The 26,109-nt window shown below is 44.6% G+C and overlaps 2 protein-coding genes across 3 annotated transcripts; both read left to right on the plus strand.

Annotated features, from left to right (window-relative positions):
• The first annotated feature begins 270 nt into the window (after window positions 1-270).
• Window positions 271-16,386, plus strand: LOC117482241 (zinc finger protein 239-like). 2 transcript variants are annotated; one of them, XM_034130291.1, is made up of 6 exons: window positions 271-727; window positions 1,387-1,520; window positions 2,467-2,631; window positions 6,638-6,704; window positions 7,877-8,707; window positions 16,358-16,386. In XM_034130291.1, the coding sequence occupies exons 1-5, from the start codon at window positions 439-441 to the stop codon at window positions 8,704-8,706; spliced, it is 1,485 nt and encodes a 494-aa protein (XP_033986182.1). In that variant the 5' UTR covers window positions 271-438; the 3' UTR covers window position 8,707; window positions 16,358-16,386. The 2 variants fall into 2 exon arrangements, with proteins under 2 accessions (XP_033986182.1, XP_033986191.1); XM_034130300.1 differs by lacking the exons at window positions 6,638-6,704; window positions 7,877-8,707; window positions 16,358-16,386 and having other exon boundaries at window positions 1,390-1,520; window positions 2,467-3,897.
• Window positions 15,309-25,459, plus strand: LOC117481324 (zinc finger protein 628-like). The gene is made up of 5 exons (XM_034128976.1): window positions 15,309-15,582; window positions 16,358-16,434; window positions 16,864-16,963; window positions 23,807-23,938; window positions 23,982-25,459. Exons 1-5 carry the CDS (start codon window positions 15,309-15,311, stop codon window positions 24,815-24,817), a joined length of 1,419 nt encoding a protein of 472 aa, XP_033984867.1. The 3' UTR covers window positions 24,818-25,459.
• Window positions 25,460-26,109: the final 650 nt, after the last annotated feature.

Raw genomic sequence — 26,109 nt, forward strand, 5'->3', positions numbered from 1 at the left:
ATGAAGTAAAAAGCAGCATGAAATGAAAAATACTAATGTAAAGTACAAGTAACTCTTATTTAAGTACAGTAGTTGTAGTAAATGTACCTTGTTGTTACTCCACTGTTGATACCAGGGTCAGGTACAGTAATATCTTCTAAATGTGTAACGACAGTGTAGTTACTGTGGTGCAGGTCCGCTCCTGAACGGAGGGGACGCTGTGGTGGTGTAGTTATTGGGAAGTAGGCTACTGTGAAATATTGACATTGTGCAACCAACCATCATATCAACAAGACTCCAACAGCAGTCTGTGTACACGTTTTATCCGACTTTAGGATCACTTCAAAACACCTAGCTATGCGTTTCAGATAGCACGTCAACGCTTCAGGACTGTCCGTGTTGTTTTAAGGAAGCAGGTCCTTTATTTAAACAGCCGGGTGTTTCAGACTCGCTGTGACAATGTCGACCTCCGTGGAGTTCCACTCTCAGATCGCCTCCATCATGGAGGTGCTGGCTAATGCGGCCGTGGCGGAAATTTGTAAAGTTGTAGACGACGGATATACGGTGGTACACCTGCAGATGTCCCGGAGCCAGAAGGACAACGAGTTCATGCGACGGAAACTCAAACTGATGGAGCTGCAGGTCGCCAGGTACCGGGCGGAGAGAGTGAGGGGAGCGGAGGGCTTCACCGGCGGCCGCTTCCCCGGGGTCCGCCCCCTCCACCGGCAGAGCAGGGACTCACTGGCCGGTAAGAAGCCCCGACACCTGGAACTTTAAAATGTCTTCATATTGCTGAACAATAGACATAACCTAGCATGTGTGTTCTACAGAAGATAAATAGAATTCTGACTTTTTTCTCAGAATTCTAACGGACTTTTTTCCCTCAGAGTTCTTTCTGACTTTTCTCAGAAATATGGCTTTTTTTCTCAGAATTGTAGCTATTTTCTTAGAATTCTGAGATTAAAGTCAAACTCAAAATGTCTTGTGGCCCTGATTCCCTCCCGTAGTGTTCTGTTATACATAATTATATCATTTTTTTATGAATGATTTATTTATGGTGGAAGGGGATATTGTAAATAAAGTCAAACCATTGTTACAGTTCTGAAGAAAAATATTTTCCCATAGTCCCTCCGTCTTATCTTTTCTAGCTGTGTGAGATTATTTATATTGCTTTCATAAAGGAATTACAACCATCATAAATAATCATTTAAGCTGACGGGAAGCAGTATATTTGAAATATGAAGTCTAGGTGTTCTACTTTAGGGGGTTACAGTTCACAACAGGACATAACCCAACACTCCAGAACGGCCGCACAACACCTGCTCTTTCACAGTGAATGATCTGATCATTAGATCATAAGACTAGTTTAGTCATTTGTAACCAATTAATGTCCTTCTTATTTCCCAGCAGGCCCCATGCTGCAGGCCAGGACCAGGTTTCTGAACCGAGACCCAGCGACTCAGCAGTCTTCAAGGAAGATCCAACCCATCAACCTGGACCAGGACCCTGATCAAGAGGTGGTCACCACCACCAAAGCTGAGGTAGATACCAATTCAAGAAAAAAAAAATTATATTGGCCTGTCTTGTTTTTTTTGTTTTTTTTAGGGGGGACATACATTTAGCCATGACGTTATTTTGGTTTGTTTGCAATTATAAATTATTTTATGCAGACATAGGGGAGAGGTAGAAAATGATTTAAATGTGGAATGTAGTGCAATCATAGTACACAGTTAAAACTACACTCATATGACCCTGCTTCTAGTTCTATCTGAGTTCATCCTGGATCTCATTTACATGAGTCCATAGTCACAAAATATTGATAGTGGATTGATCATCTAAGAAAAAAAAAGGTCAACCACTCAAAGGTTAGCTGGTGTCACTTTCTCCGCTGTGTGTCAGGTGTTCCCCTACACTTATTTCAGCACTCAATTGGCAGAACAATTGGATAAGTAAAAGAAAACTGGAGTGTGTTAGTGCATTTATAGTCTGCACCTGTTATATGTTCAACTGAATACAGTAACCAACCGTATTATGTGTGGAGAAACCCAGAGGTAAACCTATGGCAGTCTGCTGTGTTACACACCTGTCTCCCAAAACAAAGAGTGTGTTGGTTTATTTTGTACAGAAACCCAATATGCTGTATCTCCCCTGTACATTAGTCAAATGATCATAAAATCCCCCGTCACAGAAACACAACTTTATATCTTCTGTATAACAGAGGTGTGCTCATCATTTTCTTAGAAATAGGTAATTCAGCATGAAAAAGCATTTCAAAATGATAAATCGACTATATATATCTTAGCTGAAAAAAACCATAATAAAACAATAAGGCAGCCCTAGCAAAAGCCAAAACATACAGTATGTGACTTGTTTTATCAAAACATCTGGTATCCTTTATCATTTAGTATTAAACTATAGGCAGCAGTTTAATCCTATTAGTATTTTTATAATATCATTTTAGTTATTTTAATCAGTGTGTCCTCTCAGTCAGCAGAGTCTGAGGAGGAGGAGGGACTGCTAATCGTCAAAGTGGAGGAAACAATGGAGACTGGAACCCCCCACCACGAGGCGGCAGACATTAGAGGAGACGCCAACCCCGCCACGTCACCCCCCGGCCCCCCGATGGACGCCAGATGCCATCGCGAAAAGGAGGTCAGTGGATCTGACATCGTCACATTAGTTGTCGGCAGGACAGCTGTAACTGACAGCAGTGACACGACCCACAGTTCCCAGCTGATGCTAACAGGAAGTGATGTCAGAGCAGGGGACAGTGAGCCGCTGGACTCAGGAGCCGGCAGTGTGGTCGCTTCTTGTGCCGACGTAACGGACATCAGGAAAGATAATAAGGCTGCTTTAGACACATCCTCCCTGTCAGAGGTGATAGTCATTGATGGAGAGGCGGCATCAGAGGGGTGTGTGTGGTCAGATGCAAACCAGATAAAGACAGAAGCAGGAAGAGAGAAAAACGGACATGATCAAACCACATCACCCAGGATTCAGTTGGGCGCTGGGCTGGAATCAGTGCAAGTGAAGTCCTCACTGCAGGAAAGGTTCGTTCTACCTCCAGATGCCATTCCAGGAACATCTAGTGGTGGGATTAGCTCTGGTATCAACTCCTCCGTGGATCTACACCGCCCTGCGAGCCAACACCACCCCCCCCACCACAGCCACTACAAGCCCTTCTCCAGCAGCTTCCATCTGGCCTTCCACCACGCTGTCACCATGGAGCGTCTGTACGGCTGCACCATCTGCACCAAACGCTTCTTCCTGGAGTCGGACCTGCGGAAGCACCTGGCCCGGCACACCAGGGAGAAGCCCTACGCCTGCCTGCTCTGCGGCAAGAGGTTTGTGTGCCAGAGCCAGCTGGACATCCACTGCAATGTGCACACCGGAGAGAGACCCTTCAGCTGCTCCGTCTGCAGCCGCCGCTTCTCCCATCCCAGCAACCTGAAGAGGCACCAGAAGATTCAACACTCAGAGAGCAACCCCCCACACCCCCACAGGATACTGCTGCACCAGAGTTACCAAGCAGGGGGAAGTTATCCCTGAAGAGGACGAGACAAGGCTTTTCAAAGCAATACTAACGCTTTTTAACCCTGAGGATTACTATTGAGAGAGGTGATGTAGCACAAACATAAGCAGCTCCTCTGAACTTTGACCTGTCTGAATGGCTCTCCAGTTATTTTAATCATCCACCATTTCAGTTTTATTTTAATTATATGCAATTTGAATCTAGTGCAGGGATGGTAGACACAGCTGAAAACTACAATAAAGAAAATTACAGGATGTTTGGGTGTTGCAGGAAAAAAAACAATGAATTGTTTCAAAAATGTCTGACATAATGACATTTTAACCTGTTAAGCCCATAGTCCCCGTTTTTTTCACGAAACTGTGTCTCAGGGCTTCTTAAAATTTAATAAACTATTAGTGTGTCATACTCACTTAAAGGGAAGAAACTCAGCTAACTGATGATATGAACAATTTTTACCGAAACAAAACACAAGTCTCACAAGAAGCGTCGAAATGAGCCCTGAGCGAAAAAATGCTAACACACTTAGCACAGAACTCTAGGTATAAATACTTTATTACTTATCGGATCTGCACAAACAAGCTTTGCTAGCAAGCTGAGATTCCACAGATTCTAGAGGTATAAGTGTCATCACTGAGCGATCAGAACTCGCGACAGGGGAAGCAAAACCAGACAACACACGACGTAGCTTTAGGTAGCAAAAAACGGAGATATGCTCACCTTTTGCTGTTATTCTGATCAAAAGTTGTTTTCAATGGCATTAAAACGCGGCTGAAGGTTAATCCATAGGTTAATCCAATGTGTCTGTCACTTTGAAAATGTTTTTGATAATCCATAATTCCATTTTTATGTAAAAAACTGACTTTTCATATTAGCTGCTAATGATAGCTTCCAGAGTGTATGACAGCTTCCTGTTTTGGGTATTCTGGCTACGCGTCACTCTCACTCCTTATTTGGTAACGTGTGTGTGTATGTGGAACTTCCCCTCGATTCCATTGGCTCTAACGGTTAAAAAGAGATGTCAATCATCAAAATCGACCAAGGGGGGCCAGAGATAGGTCAAATGCACCCAAATGACCAATTTCTTTTGCTAAATCTCTCTAAAAAGGGTCAATTTTCACTTGTTTTGCATCGATCTTGATACAGGGTACTTATTATATGTTAGTCCACTATCCCATCATTCAAGGGTGGTTTTCACTATCAGTAATGTTTTGTTTTTGGACGGACACAATAATTTACATTTTTCTCCATAATTTTCATCTGAATTTACTGATTTACTGAATTTATTGATTCTGACTCTTCTACATCCAACTCACAGGTTTATCATTGCTTTGAGAAAAAAGATTATTCATTTACCCCTTTTAGAAGTGAAGTTATGGTCATTTGTTCTGGGAATGTCATTTTCGAGCCTGAGTCCTGGAAAACAGGCTCGGGCTTAACAGGTTAAGGAATAAAACCCACACAGTAAGGTGTATCCAGACCTGTATCAAAGAGTATGATACATAGATGTCAGGCAGGTAGTGACACACCTTTAGAATTTCAAAATGTGTCTGAGATAGATTATAATAATATCATCAAGTGGTATAACAACAGAAATCGTCCTGACTCAAAGCCAAACAGTTGAAAAAAAGAGCCATAAAAACTTTCTAGGGCACACACACACACACACACACACACACACACACACACACACACACACACAACACACACACACACACACACACACACACACCACTGAAAAGTGACGTACACAGCTGGGACCGGAGCAGTGGTGGTGTTAGACTTTTCGAGAGAGCACGCTCGTGAACTGTTTCCCGGTGCCTCACTGTGGGGAAACTTTGGCGCTGTTCCGAGTTTGTTCTAAATTGTCAAAACGAAAGACTGCTTTCCGATTTTTCCGTCATTGTTAATACAAATCCATAGACGGAAAATATTCTGTTAACGCGACCACTGGACTGGAGCGCTTGTTGACGTTCCGGGTTTATAAAATGGGCCAACTGTCACTGGATACTTACCTAAAATGTTGATCAAATTTGATCACATTTTAACTAATGATTCCTTCCTATATTATTGCAGATCTGCTGTAAGCTATCAGCTAACCTAGTCATTTCAAATTGACAAAACGCTTACAATTATGAAACAGACTGCCAACAGAGACAGTTGGCCAACACTTTCGTGTTTTTATAATTGCATTGTTTTGGAAAGTGCAGTGCGTTTCTGCTTATGGAAGTGTTTTGGGCCGTTGTAGCACATTTGCACCTGTCGGCCACCGTAATAATCCATACAAAACAAGCAATTAGGAATCCCACAAGGACCCTAAGTAAACATCTTGTCATTAAATGCACTGTCAATCCCTCACAGATCAGGCTTCAGTGACTAACATGTTTTCAGTCTGTCAGCGACGCAGCCTGAGAGACATGAGAACTCTCCTTCTTTGTACAAGGTCTCTGATGTGTGTAAATCTGAATGACTAATGTCAAGTTATTTTTTTATGTAATTTATTGAGTGCCTCAGTTCAATGAGAAGAATCAAATCGAGTCTTGGGATACTTTTTTATTCTATTGTCCATGTTATTAATAAAAATGTGTATAAGACGGATGAGTTTTTTCAACATATCATCACATGAATCTTCTAATAAGAGTTCCTGTTTCTCTCTCATCATATAAACTAGGTTTGTTCCCTGGTTGTGATGTTAAGGTTTATTACAAATTGTAAATAAATACAGCATGTGGCCGCTCACTGTTTGTTTCTTGCAGTAAACTGCCTTAAAACCTCTGAAGAATACCCATTGGCTCTGCATAGAGCACTTTTTTACCTTCTGTTGCTTACATAATCGCATAAATGTAGCATTTTGAGAGCTTTGAGCTCAGCAAAGAAGAGAGGGGAATGTTCAAATGAATGTGTACTCTTGTATACATACAGTTCAGTGTAAACATGCCAATAAATAACATTTGTATTGTATGGTGTCATTTCACATTTGACTTACTGGCCTAACATAAAGTAAATCACTAGAATGCATGAAATATTTGTGTTATATGTAGCACCTACTGCATATGTCAACCCATTGACTGCTTTCAGAAACATTGATATTTATTCTGTCTGTGCTAAATGCCTGCCTCCTCTTTGCAGGGCCAGAGGCATCTGGAAAACTCCAGCAGTGCTCAGTGCAAAGACGAAGAGACGCACGAAGAGCAAGGTATCACTGTTCACGTCATTCAGCCTTCCACCAAGCAGCAAACAGTAGTGATTTATTTTGACTGCAGGTTAGTCCTCACCAAACTAAGTGGTAATATGCTCAGCTGCTCTGTTGCTTAAAATCAAGGCACAAAAGAAGGCAAAACCTATTGCTGATAGATATATTTTACTGAAAAATATATAGTTTCACACAACAAATGAGAGGCTCAGTCATTTCCTAAAACAGCTGGTCACAAGTTTTTATTAAACAGGATGATAACTAGTATATGTTGGGGACTATTTTAAGAGGTAGACTTATCCCTATTAAAGGTAGGGTAGGTAAGAATGGAGAAACCAGCTCGAGTAAGCTAGAACTTAAAAGTACGCAGCCGAAAAAAATCTGCCCCTTCCTTCAGACTTCCTTACAGAGCCCCTCCTCCAACACACACAAGATGGAAGGCTGACAGGCAGGTAGGCCATCCAATTATCTGACCCGGGCCGGGGCAGATAATTGGTCGTGCTTTTTACAGCGCCACGGCTTCCACAGAGGAAATATTTGTATATATTTATTGTCAAAGCACTTTTATTCATTGCTATCGGGATGTTAAGAGCATTCCATGGAATATAACAAAAAGTGTTTCTGAAGTGAATTACCTACCCCACCTTTAAGGGATGTGAGTATTTGTGTGGGTTCATGGAAATAGAGGAACATTTCACCCAATGCAATTCAGTTTTCACTAAACAATTATAATAGAGCTCCAAGAATTTGTACTTTACGTACGTTTTTCTACTTCATCCTCAGTTATACTTCCAATTCATTTCATTCATTTTTACTTTTTCTCAATTTTATATCAGATATGTATTAGCTGTCAATAAACAAAACTGTACTACATAACTTCCTGTTGGAGGGTTAGATAACTTGCACTCCCCACTAATTTGTTTGGAACAGCACTTAATGTGGCGGACCCTCCATGTGAAGGCACAAAAGGAGTAGAAGTGGGCAGGGAGATGGTGAAGGGGCCAGATTGGACCAGCTGTGTCAACTCTCCTGTCCCCAACCCAACACACACTTATCCATCCTACAGCTGAAAGCCAACCAGGCTTACCATCACAACAGTGTGTTTGTGAAACCCTATTTATGTTGGTAAAAAAACAGCAAGTATTTTTTTAATTCTGTTTTCTTTGGCTAATCAGGTTTGACCCCAGAGAAACACAGTCCTTCCCAAACGCTGCTGGGATGGCAAGAGAGCAGTGAGACTGAAGATAGACAGCGGCCATCTTGTTCCACAAACACAGCAGGAACTGTGGCACAAGACTCATCATTTAGCCATGTGAGCACAAACATGGCCTCTAGTTTCTCCACAGCTTCTAAAAGGCCTCGAAGCGACATGGACCAGGCTAACACTGTGATGAAGTCCCCCTTCCCTGGAGCAGAGGACCGCCGCAGTAGTTTGTTGTTGTCTCAATCGATGAACTATGAGCCATCCAGTGAAGACATGTTTGGAGGTAAGGCAGCCTACAGCCTTTCTGATTTGAACACCCCCCTGGCTGCCATGGACTCCCAGCAACAGCACATCCAGCATCCTTGGTCTGGAGTCCGAACAATGGACAACTTCTCCAGTCCGAACCACCTTCATCAAGCATCTGGCAATCAGAACCAGGAGACTGGATCAGCACCGCCAGACCTGCCCTATGCCTGCACCTTCTGCACGCGCCGCTATGCCCACCAGTGCCAGCTCCGCATCCACGAGCGCGTCCACACGGGGGACAAACCGTTTCGCTGCGTCCAGTGTGGGAAGAGCTTCGGCCAGGTGTGCAGCCTCAAGCGTCACCAGATGGTCCACACGGGGGAGAGGCCCTTCCCCTGCCCCCACTGCGGGAAGCAGTTCTCCACCTCCACCAACCTGAAGGTCCACCAGAGCGTCCACACCGGGGAGAAGAGGTTCCACTGCTCCAAGTGTGGCAAGAACTTCTCCTTCCTCAGCAACCTCATCCGGCACCAGGCTCTGCACAGCGCCAAGTAGGGTATGAAGGTCTAGAATAACATGAACAGTATTATTACATTGACATATTATTTTATGACATAGTGGATAGATGAGATATGTGTTTTTCAACAGCCTTTAGTCATAATGTCCTTTAACATTTCATATTAAGTGCCATTTCCTGTTTGATGTCCGTGCTGTTTGGAAGTACTCATTTATGCATCCGCTCATTCAAAAGATCTCTGAAACATGATTTGATGAAGACTGAGTGATGTACGTGATTATTTGATCACATCTGATAATGGTGTGTTGACAACATTTAAAGGGGCCCTATTTTGGGGTTCTCCCTTTCCTGTAGTGTGTTATATACAGTAGGTTTTTGTGCATGCATGGTCTGCAGAGGCTAACATCCCTGTGTTCCCTCCAGAGGGAGTTTCTCTCCCACACACCCCCCCTGCCTAGAACGCATCCATTGTTCTATTTCGTATAGGCTTCGCCCTCTAAGGCTATCGCTATTGGGTAATCCCCTGCGCACCCGCGCAGCACTGAAAACACTTGTAGTCCACGCCCACCTGCGAGGTGGGCCCCACCTTCGGACTCACTTCCGGTATAAATAGGAAGGAGGCCCGACAATCTGCTCCCTCTTTTCTTCAGCACCCCGGTACTGAAGCACTGAAGAGACACTAAAGAGTAAAGGCTCTTTTAAGAGCTACCTCGAAAAAGATCCTTAAACATGAGTACACAGGGTTGTGTTAGAGTTTGCTCCTCATGCCAGACAGGGTTCATAATTAGTTATGACCGGCACTCACGATGCGAATCCTGCCTGGGGTCGGATCACGCAGCTCTCGCCCAGCAGGTGTCATGTGCTCATTGTGCCCGTCTCCCTCTGGCCGACAGACAGCGAAGAGCGGACGCTCTTGCTACTGTGGCCGAGGAGGATGATTGGCCAGTCCAGGAGTCCTACTCCGTGGACAGAGCCCTTGAGTTCCTGGATCCGAGTGCTGGGCAGGAGTCGGAAAACTCCTACCCCCATCCCGTTTCTCCCCCGGACGGAGGACACAGAGATGGAGCCCGGTGCCAGCCTGGCCCGGCTGCGGGACCCGCGGTCCCTCTTTCCGCCATCACGGCTCTGCCGTCGATAGGCAAGATCCTGCAGGAACTGCCGGAGATCATCGAAAAGGCAGCCGCCTGGAGAGGTCTCCTCGTTCCCCCGGCTCAGGAGAGCTCTCTTGCCGGTGGCAGGAGTGTTTCTCCCGGGTACAGACCGTCAGGAGTGACCCGGTCTGGCCGTGCTCCTTCCAGGAGGGAGCGGCGGCGGCGGCGGTCCCTAGGAGCCTGAAGGCTTCGGTGTCCTCATACGTCCCCCTCACTAAGGGGGTTGACGGATGTTGGTTTTCCGACCGCGCCTCCCCTGGAGCCGAACCTGGGAGTGGAATTAAACTCAGCCAGCATGAGAGCGCGGCTCTCGCGGCAGAGAGTGGAGAAACTGACAGCTCTCCTCCGGCGTGTCACAACCCGCACAGCCCTCTCCGTGATGCAGCTGCTCTGCATGGCGTCAGCTGGTCACGTGGTGGTCCCCCTGGGTCTCCTCCACAGGGGGAGACTCCAGAGGTGGTTCATTCGCTGCAGCAGCCTGCTGTTTTTAATCTATCGGTTAATAAACTGCAGAGCTCGCGGCATTCCTCTGTCCCAGATATGCCTCCTACACACGGTCATAAACCCACGAGCGCCGTTATAACGCCTCGTGTGGACAGCACTGCACACACCTCCACCCCTGAGCGTGTACGCGCCTCATGATGAGAGCCGGAGTGAAATGCAGCATGTGGAGGCTGCCTCGCAGCCCTTTCGCCTCACGGGCAGCGGCGGCGAGGGCGATGGCGTGGCTCGTCACCATGACGACCACTACAGCACATCATGGGCAACAGGGCCACGGCAGCCTACCTCAATTGCCAGGGAGGAGTACGATCTGCGCAGCTTCTGAACGCAGCCAGGCGGCTGCTGTTCTGGGCGAGCAGGCACACACTTGCTCTCCATCAGAGCAATATATATTCCCGGCGAATTGAACCGAAGGGCTCGCAGAGCGCAGGATCACCCCCCTCTGGGGGTAGACGCGCTCGCACATTGGCCGTGGCCCAGGGTGCTGTTATACGTTTTCCCACCAGCTCCGCTGACCCCTCGGTTCCCAGACCGAGTGCGGGAGAAGCGGCTATCAGCGGTCCTGATAGCCCCGGAGCGCACGGGAGCGTCCTGGTGTCCATGCCTACAGCGTATGCTTCTCCTCTGCCCCGTGCGCGTGCTAGCTTGCTATGTTACGCGCACGGCTGTTTGCGCCGTTCCCAGCGCCTGTTTGTGCATTACAGAGAGCACTCACTGTCTGCACAACACCTGTCACACTGGCTGTGTGAGGCTGTGTCACAGCACAGGCATATGTCTCCTCGGGGAGGGATCCCCCGGAGAACATCAGAGCGCACTCCACCAGAGGAATTTCATTCTCTACGGCCTTGCACGGAGGAATGTCAGTGGAAAGACATTTGCACTGCGGCATCTTGGTCTTCCCCCTGTTCGTTTATTCATTTTTTATTGAGGGATGTGTCCCATTCCTCTCTGACACACTCTGTAGGCTACTGAGTGTCTTGTCAGAGTGAGTGACGTCAGGGATCCAGCTGTGTGCCTCTCTCCTGCCTATCGCCACGCAGAGTGGCCCTTTTTCCCTCTTATGGGAGGGATGTTCCCTTTTCCCCCTCTGACACATTTTGTACAGAGTGTCTTGTCAGAGTGAGTGACGTCAGGGATCCAGCTGTGCGCTCTCCTGCCTGTCTACACACAGAGAGCTGCTTTTTTCCCCTTCTTTTATCGCTGGACAAAGTGTGACCTTCGTCTCTACTTTTTCACAGCGGCAGGGTTGTATTGTTCCCGGCCTTCGTCCCCTCATGGAGAATATTCATGTTATGCTATATTCCAGGGACTGTGATGCACCATTCGCATGGCGCAATAGGCATGGGTTATTATCTGAGCAGGTGTGTCTGTGCTTCTAGTACCGGGCGGACCCAGTGGGGCGCAGACTACGGCCCAATCCCAAACCGCCCCCTACACCCTACCCCTCCGTTTGCGCATTTGTGCGGAGGGTCCGCCACATTAAGTGCTGTTCCAAACCAACGAGTGTGGGGCGGTGTGGAGGGGGAGTGGGCTATCAAGCCCTCAAACAGCGAGTCTGCATCGGTGCTGACTGGAGACCGGTCTCTACCTGACCGGAGTCACGCTGTGTGTGTCCGTCAGGAAACACGCTGTTTACAAACAGTTCCAGCAAACATCCACTGATAAACTGCGATGTTAATAACCTCATGATAACCTCATATTTTTTTAACTTAGGATCATACCTGTGTTTAGTCTAGAAAAAGGTCGCATTTTATTATAAAGTTGTGTATATTTACAGATTGTTGCAAAAACTAAGAAGCTTATAAAAATCAGGTTTAAAACTAATAGAGCTTTACAGAAAAAGTAACACAATTAAAGATGTTTGGAGTTTTATTTGAGTTCTTAATTTAAATGTTTGGTCTAAGAGATGCTGATTTGAAACCGTTGTTACATACAGTTGCGGCATTTCCTGTTTCTGCCGGAGAGAGGGGAGGTCGTCCCAATGCGGTGCGCTGTATTTATACCCTTAACCCTTAATGGAGGGAACTTCTTTCAGCTGCGAGTGTGGCTACAGACGGAGTTCACTCCGTCACGGAGGGGTAGGGTCGAGGGAGTGGTTTGGGATTGGGCCTACATCTTGCTTCGCCCTTAACCCAATAGCGATAGCCTTAGAGGGCGAAGCCATATACGAAATAGAACTGAAGTTACCTACTGTAACTCCAGCTTCTATGAGTATAGGCGTAGCCCTCTAGGTTCTGGGCCCCACTGGCTCCATGAATAGCTGAAGAAAAGCTGTTTGTGTGGGAGCAGATTGTCGGGCCTCCTTCCTATTTATACCGGAAGGGAGCCCGAGGGTGGGGCCCACCTCGCAGGTGGGCGTGGACTACAAGTGTTTTCAGTGCTGCGCGGGTGCGCAGGGGATTACCCAATAGCGATAGCCTTAGAGGGCTACGCCTATACTCATAGAAGCTGGAGTTACAGTAGGTAACTTCAGTAGTCCTTTGTTTACTTCCGTAAACATTGAACGTGTTAGTCTAAGAGGCGGGACATCTCTAAGCAGTTGACCATCACAACAGAGCCAACCAGCTAACCAATCAGAGCAGACTGGGCTCTGGTTTCAGACAGAGGATGAAAAGAGGTTCTGCAGCACAGGCAGTATGAGAAAAATAAAGAGCTTTTTGAACATTAAAGCATGTAAACATCTCACAGTAGAGACACTACATACTATTATGAACCTGAAAATGAGCATAATAGAGTCCTTTAAATAAACTCAGACACAATGTCGTCTTGATCGGTGCACTTTGTGTTGCAGCTAGTAGGGTTACAAGTAGGGATACAACATTCACTTATATTCCCTTATATCTTTGCTTCCAGGCAAAACAAGCTTCATGAGTTAAACAGATTTCTGAAGCCACTGAAAGATGTTCTTCCTGTATTACCTACGTGCAGGAATTGCTGGAAGTCAACAGCAGCCATAGCAAAGACGTTACAGAGGAGCATTACACGTTTAAAGAGGAGGATGAAATGTACTGCTTTATTAGTTTTTAATTAATGGGGTTTCATGTCCTGCAGTAGAAGGAGTTTAGTGGCCAATGGTCAGGGATTTGAAGGGTTTGTTAAAGCAGTTGCTGAGAAACCATACATGACTGCAGGGGTTCCTGGGTAATTATTTTGTTTCTCTTGCCATGTTGGTCAAGTAGGTCAGAGGTATACTTTCCCAGTCCACTTTACATGATCCCAACAGTTTATGTATTTATTAGCTGTTCCCGTGCCTGATTAGTGCTGTGCATATGCAACTCACAACAGAAATAAAAAAACAGAAATCTTTTTTTATTAAATCAATTTTCGTTAATGACTTTAACTCTTTGGTGTGTGTCTCTCTTTCTGGTCAGAAAGTAGCAGAAAAAACTTTTTGGGAGTGCAGTAACATTTAGTTTTTTAAAAGGCTAAACTCCTTCAGTATGGACTGAAGCACATTCTTTTATTCGATTAAAACATTTATATTTTGGAAATGATTACAATAATCTATTTTCAATACATTTGGATTGCTACGGTAGTTATTGGAAATGTTTGGAACACAGACAAAATGTGTCTGTGTTAAACATTGATCATTTAATGACCAATGTTTAAAAATCATAAGGGTAATACAACAAAGGAAACAAATACACAAAAAGTAAAACTGTATACAAAATATTTTCAAATACTTGGTTATAATGTCTTAAAGGTCCCATGACATGCTTTTCCGGTTATTAACCGTCCCCTTGTGTGTTATGTAGCTTTTTATGCATGTAAACCCTCAAAGTACACCCTGTAGCGAGTACAACTCTAACACAGAAAATACCTGTCTATGCTGCCCCAGAACGCCTCGTTGGAGATTTCTCTTTTTCCATTTCTTTCTTCCTGAGTATGGTGATGTAACCATGCCCAAATGGACCAATCCGTGGAGCTCCTCACACACCAGGATCCCTTGGCGTCACTATAAAACGCAGTGGGGGGACCTTCAGCGTTGATTTTCAACTATCAGGGAGTCCCATTGACTTGCATAGAGCTCCCTGAACGTTGGTAATAGACGAGTTGTGATCGCGGAGAAACACTTGTGACTCAGCCTTATCTTTTCTCAGGCTGTGGGTGTGTGGCGAACTGTGTGGCGAACAGCCTGGCTGTGAGTTTATGTGTGTGCTCAGGCTGAGTTCCGCGGCTGTCTCGCAGACCCCACGCAGCAACCAGGAAACGACACCAGTAACCCAGTTCACACTATCCGCTCCTCGAGCCCCACAGGACGGAGCAGCGAGCCCCGCAACGTCCCGCCACCAACACGGCACCCAGACCCCACGCAGCATGCTCATCTGTTTGTCATTACTGGTGTCATTTTCTGGTTGCTAACAAAAAAACAAAAGAAAAACCTGTGAAAATGTGCTGATAAGATTGGCCACCCCAAAAAACATTGTTGCCAACCAGCCAATAACCAACCAAGGTATCTCTCCCCATGTATTGTTGAAAAAGAGTATAATAGGGGACCTTTCATATTTGAATGTTTCAAAAACTGCATTTAAATAACTTCAAATCTATTTTAGTATAATAAATTAAATGTATCAGTAACAGTAAAAGTTCAAAATGACCGATAATATTGTCCAGGATAACCATAGACAACAGGTATTTTTGCCACAGCATTAATTATCCAGTACACAGGGACCGAAAGTGTCAGTGTGGGATTTATAAAAAAGACTGTATCATTGATAATAATGTAAAATTAGATTTTGTAAACCTTTTATCCACCGAAAAGAATGACACAGCTGTCTGTGAAGTGATGCTGAACAACAAACTGACGTCATCAGGGGGCGACTCTCGCACCTCCAGAGCCATAACATTCAACATAACAGCAGGCAGACAGAAACACTCAGAACTAATATTATATCATACACCAGCGCGACGAGCGCGTGCATCTGTTGACGCCCGTGCACCACAGCAGCTGCCAGCCGCGCGCGACTGTCCGCGCGGAGCTCGCGATGATGGCGGACTGTGTCGGCTTCCAGGCGCAGATCGCCTCCATAATAGAGATCCTGGCCAACTCAGCAGTGGTGGAGATCTGCAAACTGGTGGACGATGGCTACGCGGCGCTGCGCTCACAGATGTACCAGGAGCGCGAGAGGAGCGAGAAGGAGAACGACGCGCTGCGGCGGAAACTGCAGGAGATAGACGTGAAGATGAGGAGCTATGAGAGGAAGATGAGGAGACGGAGTCAGAGGGAGGAGATGCACGCCGTTCATTTTAGGCCACCCGAAGGTAAATAGATGGAGAAGGCTAGCCTCTGCATGTGAAGTCATGAGAGACCTGTCACACAGAAACATGCCTATCATCAGCTGATGCGTTCACACACTCCTGCACTACTGTGGACCTCAGCATCATGCAGACTCATATCATACCACACCTGAATGCACCATGTGCAGGCTGATCTTCATGACAGTTATACTACAGTCATGGATATAGTGTTAGTGTCATTTGGAGAACTCTTTAAGACTGCTCCTTCCTCTCTGTTCAAAGTGTCCAGTTGGTTCTCCTGGAGTACCTATCCTCAGTTTGTCTCGGGTAATATGAGTAAACAGTAATTGGCCGTTTTTGTGAAAAACTGTTTTAGTTTTTCACAAACTAAAACAGTGAATTTCATAACTTAAAGCTGGATTTTAATAAGGTTTAGGACAGAGGTTCAACATCTGGCAACTAAGCAGGACACACCTTCAAGGATAGGTTCACATATTTTTGTAATGCAGCAATCACATGCCCAGATGTTTGTGCATCAACATAAGAAGTAAAAAGCTTTGCAGCAATGAGCAGTTATGGTGCACTCCTGCTTGAAACTGATGCTTGGTTGTATGCTAGTATGACATCTTTATAATATTACTGAATCACTACATCTTCCTAACCACAGATTGCAAATCCGATTGTAATGACTGGAGCATACAATATGTCACATTTATACTAAATGATGACACAGACAACAATTCCAGTAGGCAGGAAACATGCCAACAACACACGCTCCATGTTCTGCTGCTGTTCTCAGGAGCTGAGGACCATCCTCCTGTGGTGCCGCCTCTTCCTGCGTCCTCTGAAGACAAACCCTTCCATCACATTTCAAAGGTAAGGATTCATAAGCAGAAGGTTCCTATTTAGTCTTGTGAGAAATTCAAGGCCAGTTATCCCATCTTGGCAAAACAAACTGCTGTCCCAAGCTAGACCGTATAAAACATGGATGTACCTATAGGTTTCTGAGGAGCAATTGTAAAGCTTAAAGTGGGTGGGGAGTCGGATCATCAGTGGGGTAAAATCAACCAAAATACTGTTGACAGGAACAGCTCTCTGTGCAGAGTTGTTGCTATATTGACACTGTGTAAACCTGGATTGCGTTTTTTTTTACCCAGGAGCAGGCTAGAAAAGCCTCAGACCCTAGCATGGTTAGCTTAGCTTTCATCACAAATGTCCTCCTGTGGCCTAACAAAATGGTAAATTAACCTCATAAAATGCTAACATGTCTATATGATGTTCCAACTACTTTTCATTGTGCACCAGCAGGAGGAGACCAAGGTGTTGCCCCTGGTGAAGCAGGAGGAAGTGGAAGGAGACGACTGCAACCTGGACCTCAAGGTGGAGGTCAACATCAGGGCGGAGGGTGAGTGTGGCTCTGCACATGATTCAATCACCTTCCATTGTTCTGAATGTTTCAATGTTTCTCTGTATTAAACAGCGCAGAACAGTGGTAGAGTCTGTGGGGGCCCTAGGCAAAGATTCACTGGGGGCCCCTCGAACCAGCTTTCATCACCATCAGTGGCGCCCCAACACACTCTTCCCCCCCCGCCAGAGCGGAGCAAGGCAACAAAACTTAAAATAAGAAGCAGCATTTTACGGCGCACTATGCATGGGGCCGCCTTGAGGGGGTTTCCCGACATGTCGTTGCAGTAAATTAAAGGGTGTTTCATGTTGTCGTTGCTGTGGACCTTCTTAATCTACCTTCTTTGGGGGCCCCGGACCCATGACGCAGAATATGAATATTATCTCTAACCTGAACAGTACCTTTAGCACACACACAAGGGACGTTGCCACAACAACTGATGAACTTCCCCCACACAGACTGGAGCAGCATTTTAACACTTCCAGTTCCCTCTTCTCAAAGTGAACATACACTTGAATGTGTTTTTGGTTAGATGCCTGAAATAAAGCTGAAGAGATTTTCACACATCAAATATCACAGTAAACACCGCCCTGGTGAATATCCAATGCTTCTATGTGCCTTAATGTGTTCAATTTGGCCATGGTTTATGAATCGTTGTTTGTGTCTACATGGAGGTTACCCCTACTCTTCCACCAACCAATGCGTTTATGTTTCAATTGTGAAAAGAGCATGAAGTTGGACATACGTATTTCTGCTTCAAAGTGCACCAGGGCATTTAATGTTAAAATAAAATAAAATAAGTTTGGGTCATGCTCTCGATGAAGACCTGTTATTTCTTAGAAGTACCTTAAAAACGCCGGAAGACTTGGCTTCTCTCTTCAAAGTCTCCAACCCAACTCGACAGCTTGGCTAGTTGTCATGTTCACAGAGAGGGAATGTAAAACAGTGCCCTGCTTGTGCCCAGCTGCTGCAAAGCGGGAGCTATGTTTGCGTGTCTATTTTCTATTCAAAGTTTACTAATACTAACTGTGTCACATTGCACCACTTGGGTCCCCAGAAATATTCCCACCAAGTGTGAATAGACCAACTGTTCTCACGAGATTAATCATGTTCTCTTGTTCTCATTGAATACATTTCTTTTAAGTGTTTGGGCATAAATTACGCTTATCAATAAACAGCTTTTATGAATGAACTCCAGGTTTGTCCCCACACAAAATATAGACACACACACACATTGAAAATCCAGTATATCACTACTTCCTGTATCAACAACCTGTCCCTAGTGGTGACGTACACACTGACCCAGCATGACCGCCTTATTCTGAACTTTAATATTCACAAAAATCAACATGAAAATTAATACAATAACCTTAAGACCAGAGGCCTGTACTACGAAGCTGGATTTTCGCTTAGCCGGCTAAATTCAGGGAAATCTCGGGCTTTCCGGTCCTACGACGCTGGTTCTCTTTTTAGCAGGCTAGATTTCCATGGTAACTTATGCTGAGCGGCAAACCTGCTCCGGAGCAGGGGGGTATACTACGAATCTAGTTCAACATATCCTGGATATGTTTTGAGTTATCCGGCTGACTAAATCCAAAAAAAAAAAACGCTCTCGCTAAACGGTCCTACGACGCTGGCTATCACCTCGACCGCAAGCCAGCCGTGTCCTATCTAGTTAGGTGCGCGTTCACATAAAAGGGGTGGTATTTGGAGCATTCGACCAATCACAAACATGGACAAGCCGTGTACTGACAGCGCAGCGCGTCATATATTTCCTGACTGAAAAGTCAACTAATATTAGACAAATATGAAGACGTTAAACTTTAAACATCCATGACTTAAACACTTTATCCAGGATAAAAGCCACATAGCTGCACCTGCAAGGTGAATACTGCTGGTAAAAGAAAAAGTGTTTGAATACGTTCATTAACAGTTTTATGATATCACTGCTGCCCCGTCCAAGACACGAGTGGATCTGACTTTAATTACATTTGACTCGAGTGTTTCGTCAACTTAATGTGTTGCTTAAAATAATACTTCTGCATACAGTATGTGACACTGTGAGTGTTGCACGCCAGATACAGCTGACTCAGATAAGGAAATATATGATACATTATGATGTGATATCATGTGATATGAATGATAATGGGGTACGTCTGCACTCACAGTGCCGCGGACTGTAGGTTACTTATGTTGTGGCAGATATTTAAGTAAGCTTTCTTAACGCTAATGTTATAATAGTCAGATTGCTCTGAAGATGGGAGGTGATATTCTATTCATTTTCACGTTCACACAGTCGGTGATTTTGGCCGACTGTCTTTCCTGCAACGGCAGTTTAAACTGTATTTCCTTTCTCCTCCTGTCATATGAATTGATCGCTTTAAACTCCGCACACTGAGCTCTGATTGGTCAGCAGGCAGTGCTTTTATTCTGGAACCTATCCTGCTCCGGAGGCTTGCCGTTCAGAATAAGTTATCTAGCCTGCTAAAAAGTGAACCAGCTTCGTAGGACCGGAAACCCCTGAAGTTAGCTTGCTAAACGAAAATCTTGATTCGTAGTATAGCCCCCTGGTTAGGTAGCAGGCTAAGAGATCAACTCAGTGAAAGCACCGCCTGCTGACCAATCAGAGCTCCGTGTGCGGAGTTTAAAGCGATCAATTCATATTACAGGATAGAGGAAATACAGAAAAACTGCCGTTGCAGGAAAGACGGCCGGCCAAAATCAACTGACTGTGTGAACGTCAAAATTAATACAATATCACCTCCCATCTTCAGAGCAATCTGACTATTATAATATTAGCGTTAAGAAAGCTTACTTAAATATCTGCCACGACATAAGTAACCGGATCAGAGTAACATTAAGTACAGTCCGCGGCACTGTGAGTGCAGACGTAGATGTGTCCCATTATCATTCATATCATATCACATCATAATGTATCCAGTGGCGTTTTTATATGTACAAAAGTGGTGGGGCACAAAAAACTTAGATGTCTATATATAAGCTTCTGCAGTGACGTGCAGTGAGGTTCATGGCTGGTGAGGCACTGGCACTGACTCTTCAGGTTTACAAATATTATATTTTGACCTAAACCAAAATATAATATTATTTTCAAAAGCTTTTTTTGTCTGATGCTTCGATTAATTTTAAACAGACAGTTCAACAAAAGGATACCCAAAAAATGTCATTTTATCATTTAAATATTGAATTGTTCTCTCTTAGTAAGATCCCATTTTCAATAAAATTGCGGTCTTACCTTGACTTGAAGATGAAGTCCATTTGCCTATCCTTCTGGACAAACATTTCTATTACTTTTTTGTAAAAGTCCTCCTTATGTTCTTGTAGTTTCAAAAGTCTATCATAAATCTAATCCATAGATTTATGATAAAAAAATTATATAAGTAGGGTAGACATGTGGATGTTATCCGGCTAATCAAAACGTGCATTTATCTAACAGGTACGTTTCCCACAGATCTTATTTCGAGCTATTTTCTAAAATCCTCTGGAGAAATCTCATTGCTTTTTTGTGCTTACTTCCTGGTTTTAGGACGCGCCACTGCAGCTCTCTCGTCTCCTCTTCACACAGCACACTTTTCGCGGCACACGTACTTACAGCCAATCAGCTCTGAATGATTTGAGATGACGTATGGTGGGGATGGTAGCTCCATGCCCCTCTGGTCATTATTTTTTTGCCACACACATTTCATTACAAAATACTCTGAGCATGCGCAGTGTAGTTTTTACAGTCACCGTTGACTTCACAGCGAGAGGAAGGGGCATAATCAGGTTTTGTCCCACATGGCTCTAAACAGCTCAATAGGCACACACTGTGACTGTAGACACACTAATTAGAAGAACACAGACTAAAACAGCAATGTACAGACGAATCAGATGATTAAACATGATCTTAAAATATATTTTATATATTTTTTTATTTTTTTTTTTGCATTTTTGTAATCATTATTTGTAATACTTTCTGCTGACACTAGGTGGGGCTGTGCCCCACCTGCCCCTAATGACCAGTCGCCACTGAATGTATCATATATTTCCTTATCTGAGTCAGCTTCTTGAGCCGTATCTGGCCGTGCAACACTCACAGTGACACATACTGTATGCAGAAGTATTATTTTAAGCAACACATTAAATTGACGAAACACTCGAGTCAAATTCTCCTAATTAAAGTCAGATCCACTCGTGTCTTGGACGGGGCAGTGATTTCATAAACCTGTTAATGTACGCATTCAAACACTTTTTCTGTTACCAGCTGTATTCACCTTGCAGGTGCAGCTATGTGGCTTTTATCCTGGATAAAGTGTTTAAGACATGGATGTTTAAAGTTTAACTTCTTCATATTTGACTAATATTAAAGTTCACTTTTCATTCAGGAAGTATGACGCTGCGCTGTCAGTACGGTTGTCCGTGTTTGAGATTGGTCGAATGCTCCAAATACCACCCCTTTCATGTGAACGCGCACCTAACTAGATAGGACACTGCTGGCTTGAGCGATCCACTTGATAACCAGCGTCGTAGTACAGTTTAGCGCCAGCGCGTATGTTTTGGCTTAGGCCAACCGGCTAACTCCAACATATCCAGGTTAAGTTGAACCCGCTTCGTAGTATAGGCCTCAGGGCTACTTAATATATTTTTTCTCATCTGATTCATCAAAATGTCTTCACTACCAAACTTGAACAAATTAATTCAGACTATTTTTACAGTTTTAAAGCCTCTGTGATCTATCCTCATGCACAAACAACATTTTGTGTGTAAAGAGCAACAAGTGATAGACAACTCTGTTCATTTCTCTGTGACAGAGATGTTTTAGTGAAAGTTGAAGAGACAGAGACTGACTGACAAATAAACATGAACACTGTTTGTGTTGTTTCAGGAAAAAACCTCCCTCCGATATATTCTCCTACAAATTTCACAGTTAATTTTTACACATTTCATTTGATCACACATCCCATCAGTAAAGTCCGTTCAATGATTTCATGATCAGATTCACTTCATCCACACAATCAATTTGTTAAACCAGAATCTCAGCTTTGTAAAACCGAATAATAAATGATTTGCTTATTGATAATTATCATAACTACAGTTTTACAAAACATCATAGTGATTAGGCAACAGCAACAGTTAGAGTGCAAAGATAATAAATGCAATAATATAGGTAGTCTTTTTCCCACACAATACATTTTTCAGACCAGACTGTGAGCTATTTAACATCAAATAATGAATTATTTACTTATTGACTATGATCATAATGGTAATTAATATAATTTGAAATTGATATTTTATGATAAAATACATTTAATAAAAATCAGAGTATCTAATTTGTTAGATGATTTAGGCAACAACAATAACATTTAAACAAACAACAAAAATGTAGTGAGAATAATATATCTTTGATAAAAGAAGCTCGGGTGCTTTTTCTCTTAAGACCTATGCATTAAAAGAGAGATAACAAAATATAAATGCATCAATACAAATATTCAACAAATATTTAGAGCAAAGTTTACATTTTCAAGCAGAGAAAATGTCAGTTCAGGTGAACAAGAATCCTCCTGAGCAGTGACAGCCTCCATGGCTAAACAGACACAGGAAGGAGCCGGAAGAAAGTCCAACATCTACAGAACAACTCATGAGAAGATGTTAAAGCACATCCCATCATGTTTGATTGACAGCTGATCTCTGTGCAGTGAAGACATGAACAATCAGCTCTCAGCAACAATGATGGACACACAATGAGTTTAAGAAGTAGAAGAGTTCCTCCAATGACTTCAGGCTATGTGAGTTTACACAACTCAGCAGTGGATCCATAATCAAGCCAAAGTCCAGCACGTAGCGGCTGAGTTTAACGTGGTCTGCACTCTGAGGAGGAGTCATGCTTTCAGAGACGCTGTAGAAGGACAGAATACCTTTCGTCATTGGGTAGGCGTGTGGTGCAGTGGGCTGTGCGTTGGTGTTCGGATCAGGGGGTCACAGGTTCAAACCCCACTGCAGTCAGCATGTCGTTGTGTCCCTGAGACACTTCACCCCAAATTGCTCTTGCGGGGATTGCCTACAGTATTGAGTATGTAAGTCGCTTTGGATAAAAGCGTCTAACAAGTAACATGTAATGTAACGCAATGTAATTTCCTCACATGCACAATATCTACAGCATAGATTTATGTGTTTCCTCATTTACAAAAGGAGCCTGCTCTAAATTTGAGAGTAGTCGTCAGTTGTAAAATATTTCTTGTAAATTCAGGCTTCTGTAGCACACAGCTCCACACTGATGGTAGCAGTGGTGTAAGAAGTACTCAGATATTTCACTAAAGTAATACAGAAATACACCTGCCAAGTGTTAAAGGACAAACTGTTCTCAAGGTGTACATGTTCTCTTGTGCAATATAAACCAGTGTTCTTGTTTATTACATTTCTTTATGCACGCTATTTTTCAGAACATTTATAACAAGTTATACTTTTAAAAAGGGTTGGGGACATGTCCCCATCGTAAATGACACCTATGCCCCAGACCCTGCTCCAAGTTCCACTCTCCACAGTCTGGTCAAACACTGAACCCTGGGTCAGGCTGGCTGTCAGCAGGACAGAAGGGCGAGACCCCTCCCCCCGTAATTGAACTTCCTCATTCCTGATGCCCTATCACACCTTTGCTGAGGTGAATATCTTTGGTGGGATCTAACCTAGACCCTGGTCCCTGAATCTGATTTATTTATCATTTTAGAGTTAATTCATAGTGTTCTGTTCATTTCTCCTCAGTTTTTGTCCATCAGAGTAATGTTTGCTGAATGATTCTCTTTGATTTGTTTAACTCCACTCTCACTGTACCTGTCTTTCCGTCTTCAGCCATGGAGCCCAGTGAGGACCCCGACCCGAGTGAAACTGTTCTTGACACCAACGTCCCCTGCTCTACCTCACAGCCCTCTTCCCCCCCCACTGAGGCCACAATGAACCTGACCTACAGGCCCCGAGCTAAACGTAAAGCCCCCGCTCCTCTGGGCAACAGTTTGACAGTCAGCAGTGGGGGGGGTCACAGTCCCTGAAGCCGCTTGCAGTGACTCAGGAGGAAGCCTAACCGATGGAGCTCTGAAGCCGAAGGTCCAGACCGATGAGGCTGCAGAGGAGGAGCTCCAGGCCCCTGGAGCCTCGGAGGAGCCCAGCCCTGAGCGCCTCAACAGCCTGGGCCTGGACCTGGCCTGGATGCAGGAGAGGGTCAGCCATCTTGGTGCAGCGTATGCAGTTGCACAGCTGGGTTTGGGGAACACGGACACCGGCCACCCCTCTGCCTCCTTCCCCTCTCAGGGAGGGGCAGACAGTCTGGATGGCCCTCCCACCATGCTCTTCACCAGTGGTACTCATGAAATGGCTGCTTTTGCTGCCTCTTTCGACATGGCAGCAGCAGCTGCCGCTGTTGTGACTGCACCACCTCCTCCACCCCCTCCCCCTACAGCACCCTCTGCCCCCTCCACCAGCCCGAGGCGGCCATACAGGAGCGGTGTAGCTGCTGCTGCTAAAGAGCCTGTGGTGTGTGCTGTGTGCGGGCGCCTCTTCCCCAGCACAACGGCCCTGGAGCAGCACCAGCGGGTGCACACTGGAGAGAGGCCCTACACCTGCCCCCACTGTGGGAAGGGCTTTGCACAGCCAAACAACCTGCGGGTCCACCTCCTCATCCACACCGGGGAGAGGCGTTATCGCTGTACGCTGTGCGGGAAGAGTTTCATCTCCTCCAGCCACCTGAAGAGGCACCGCACCGTGCACACGCAGGAGAAACCCTACTGCTGCTCGCGCTGCGGACAGTCCTTCAGCCAGATGTGTAGCGTCCGCAGACACCGGCAGCAGTCGCAGTGCGGCCTGTAGACAGACCACCGGAGGGGGGGGCTGGCATCTGGAACTGATCCTCAGACAGTTTGTGCTCTGAGTTTGTGTTCACATGGGAAATGTAGCATCTTATGTAAGCACAAACAAAGAAGCAAGCTGTATCATGTGATACCATGGCACGTACAGTTGATATTTGTCCTAGATCATAGCAGTGAATTATGTTCTAAAGGCGGAGGGAAGGATTACCCTCGAAGCGATCTCCACCTTTTTCTTACTCTTACTGTGTTTCAAACTGAGAGAGGTCACTGAGTAGACTGTGAAAGAGTGCCTGATACAATGTTGTTAACACTTTATCTATCAATTTGTCATTAAGTTTAGTTTTTGTCTACAAAGCTTACACACATAAACTAACCCAGGAGGATGATGAACATACACAGCAGGCTTTCACACTTTGAGCACCTGACAACTCTATAGAACTAATGAGGATGACTTTTTCAATTGTCTGAGATACATTCAAAACTTATTAGGTGTTAGAAAAAAACATCTATTATTGCCTTATTTTACTGTGATTCTAAATGTTAAAAATTCAATATGAATTGTTTGGAAGACTGCTGTTTTTACTTAAAGGGGACCTATCATGCAAAATGCACTTTTGTACGTCTTTTATACATGAATATGTGTTCCAGGGAACTCACCAAGTGTCAGAAAACACAACCCTCTCTATTTTCCTCCATACCCAAATCTCTAAAAAAGGGGCTGCAACGGATCTGATACAAACTGATCCAGATTTGAACACTGTCCTGACGTCAGGACGGTGGCGCTACGGCTATTGGGCCAACTCCACCAATCAGGAGGAGACAGCCACGGCCATTGCCGTTCGAAAGCGCTGGAGACGCTGTAGTACATATGCCAGGCCTGTAGATGGTGCTGTTCTCACAGAATCAGCCCTTGCAAAAACAGAGCTAGAAATTGTCAAATTGAGTGAAATGAGGCATGGCTAAAATGCATGATCTGTTTGGTATTTTGAAAAAAAAAAAAGTATAAATATGCCTTATATAGGTATGGTCCTATACTATATTATTCAAATATAGCATGATAGGTCCACTTTAATGTAGTGTCACACGGCAAAGTGCAATATGAAAGGATGCTGAGATGACTGGAAGAAAGGGGAGCCTGGTAGTTTAGTTAGCCTAGCTCAGTCAAAAAGGAAACCGTAATACATTTTATCAACTATAAAGCTGTCTTAGTGGCATGTTGGAATTGATGTTGTCAACATATACATACTGTAGGTGAAAAGAAGAAACTTTGATTTAGCTAAACAATAACAGCGG

The sequence above is a fragment of the Trematomus bernacchii genome, unplaced genomic scaffold, assembly GCF_902827165.1.
Source record: "Trematomus bernacchii unplaced genomic scaffold, fTreBer1.1, whole genome shotgun sequence".
In the NCBI taxonomy this organism is placed as follows: Eukaryota; Metazoa; Chordata; class Actinopteri; order Perciformes; family Nototheniidae; genus Trematomus; species Trematomus bernacchii.

Coding starts and splice junctions, on each gene's coding strand:
- LOC117481324 (XM_034128976.1), top strand. CDS start 15,309: ATGGCGGACTGTGTCGGCTTCCAGGCGCAGATCGCCTCCATAATAGAG. Junction 16,964..23,806: donor GGTCAACATCAGGGCGGAGG/GTGAGTGTGGCT, acceptor TTCCGTCTTCAG/CCATGGAGCCCAGTGAGGAC. Junction 23,939..23,981: donor CTACAGGCCCCGAGCTAAAC/GTAAAGCCCCCG, acceptor GACAGTCAGCAG/TGGGGGGGGTCACAGTCCCT.
- LOC117482241 (XM_034130291.1), top strand. CDS start 439: ATGTCGACCTCCGTGGAGTTCCACTCTCAGATCGCCTCCATCATGGAG. Junction 728..1,386: donor GAGCAGGGACTCACTGGCCG/GTAAGAAGCCCC, acceptor CTTATTTCCCAG/CAGGCCCCATGCTGCAGGCC. Junction 1,521..2,466: donor TCACCACCACCAAAGCTGAG/GTAGATACCAAT, acceptor GTGTCCTCTCAG/TCAGCAGAGTCTGAGGAGGA.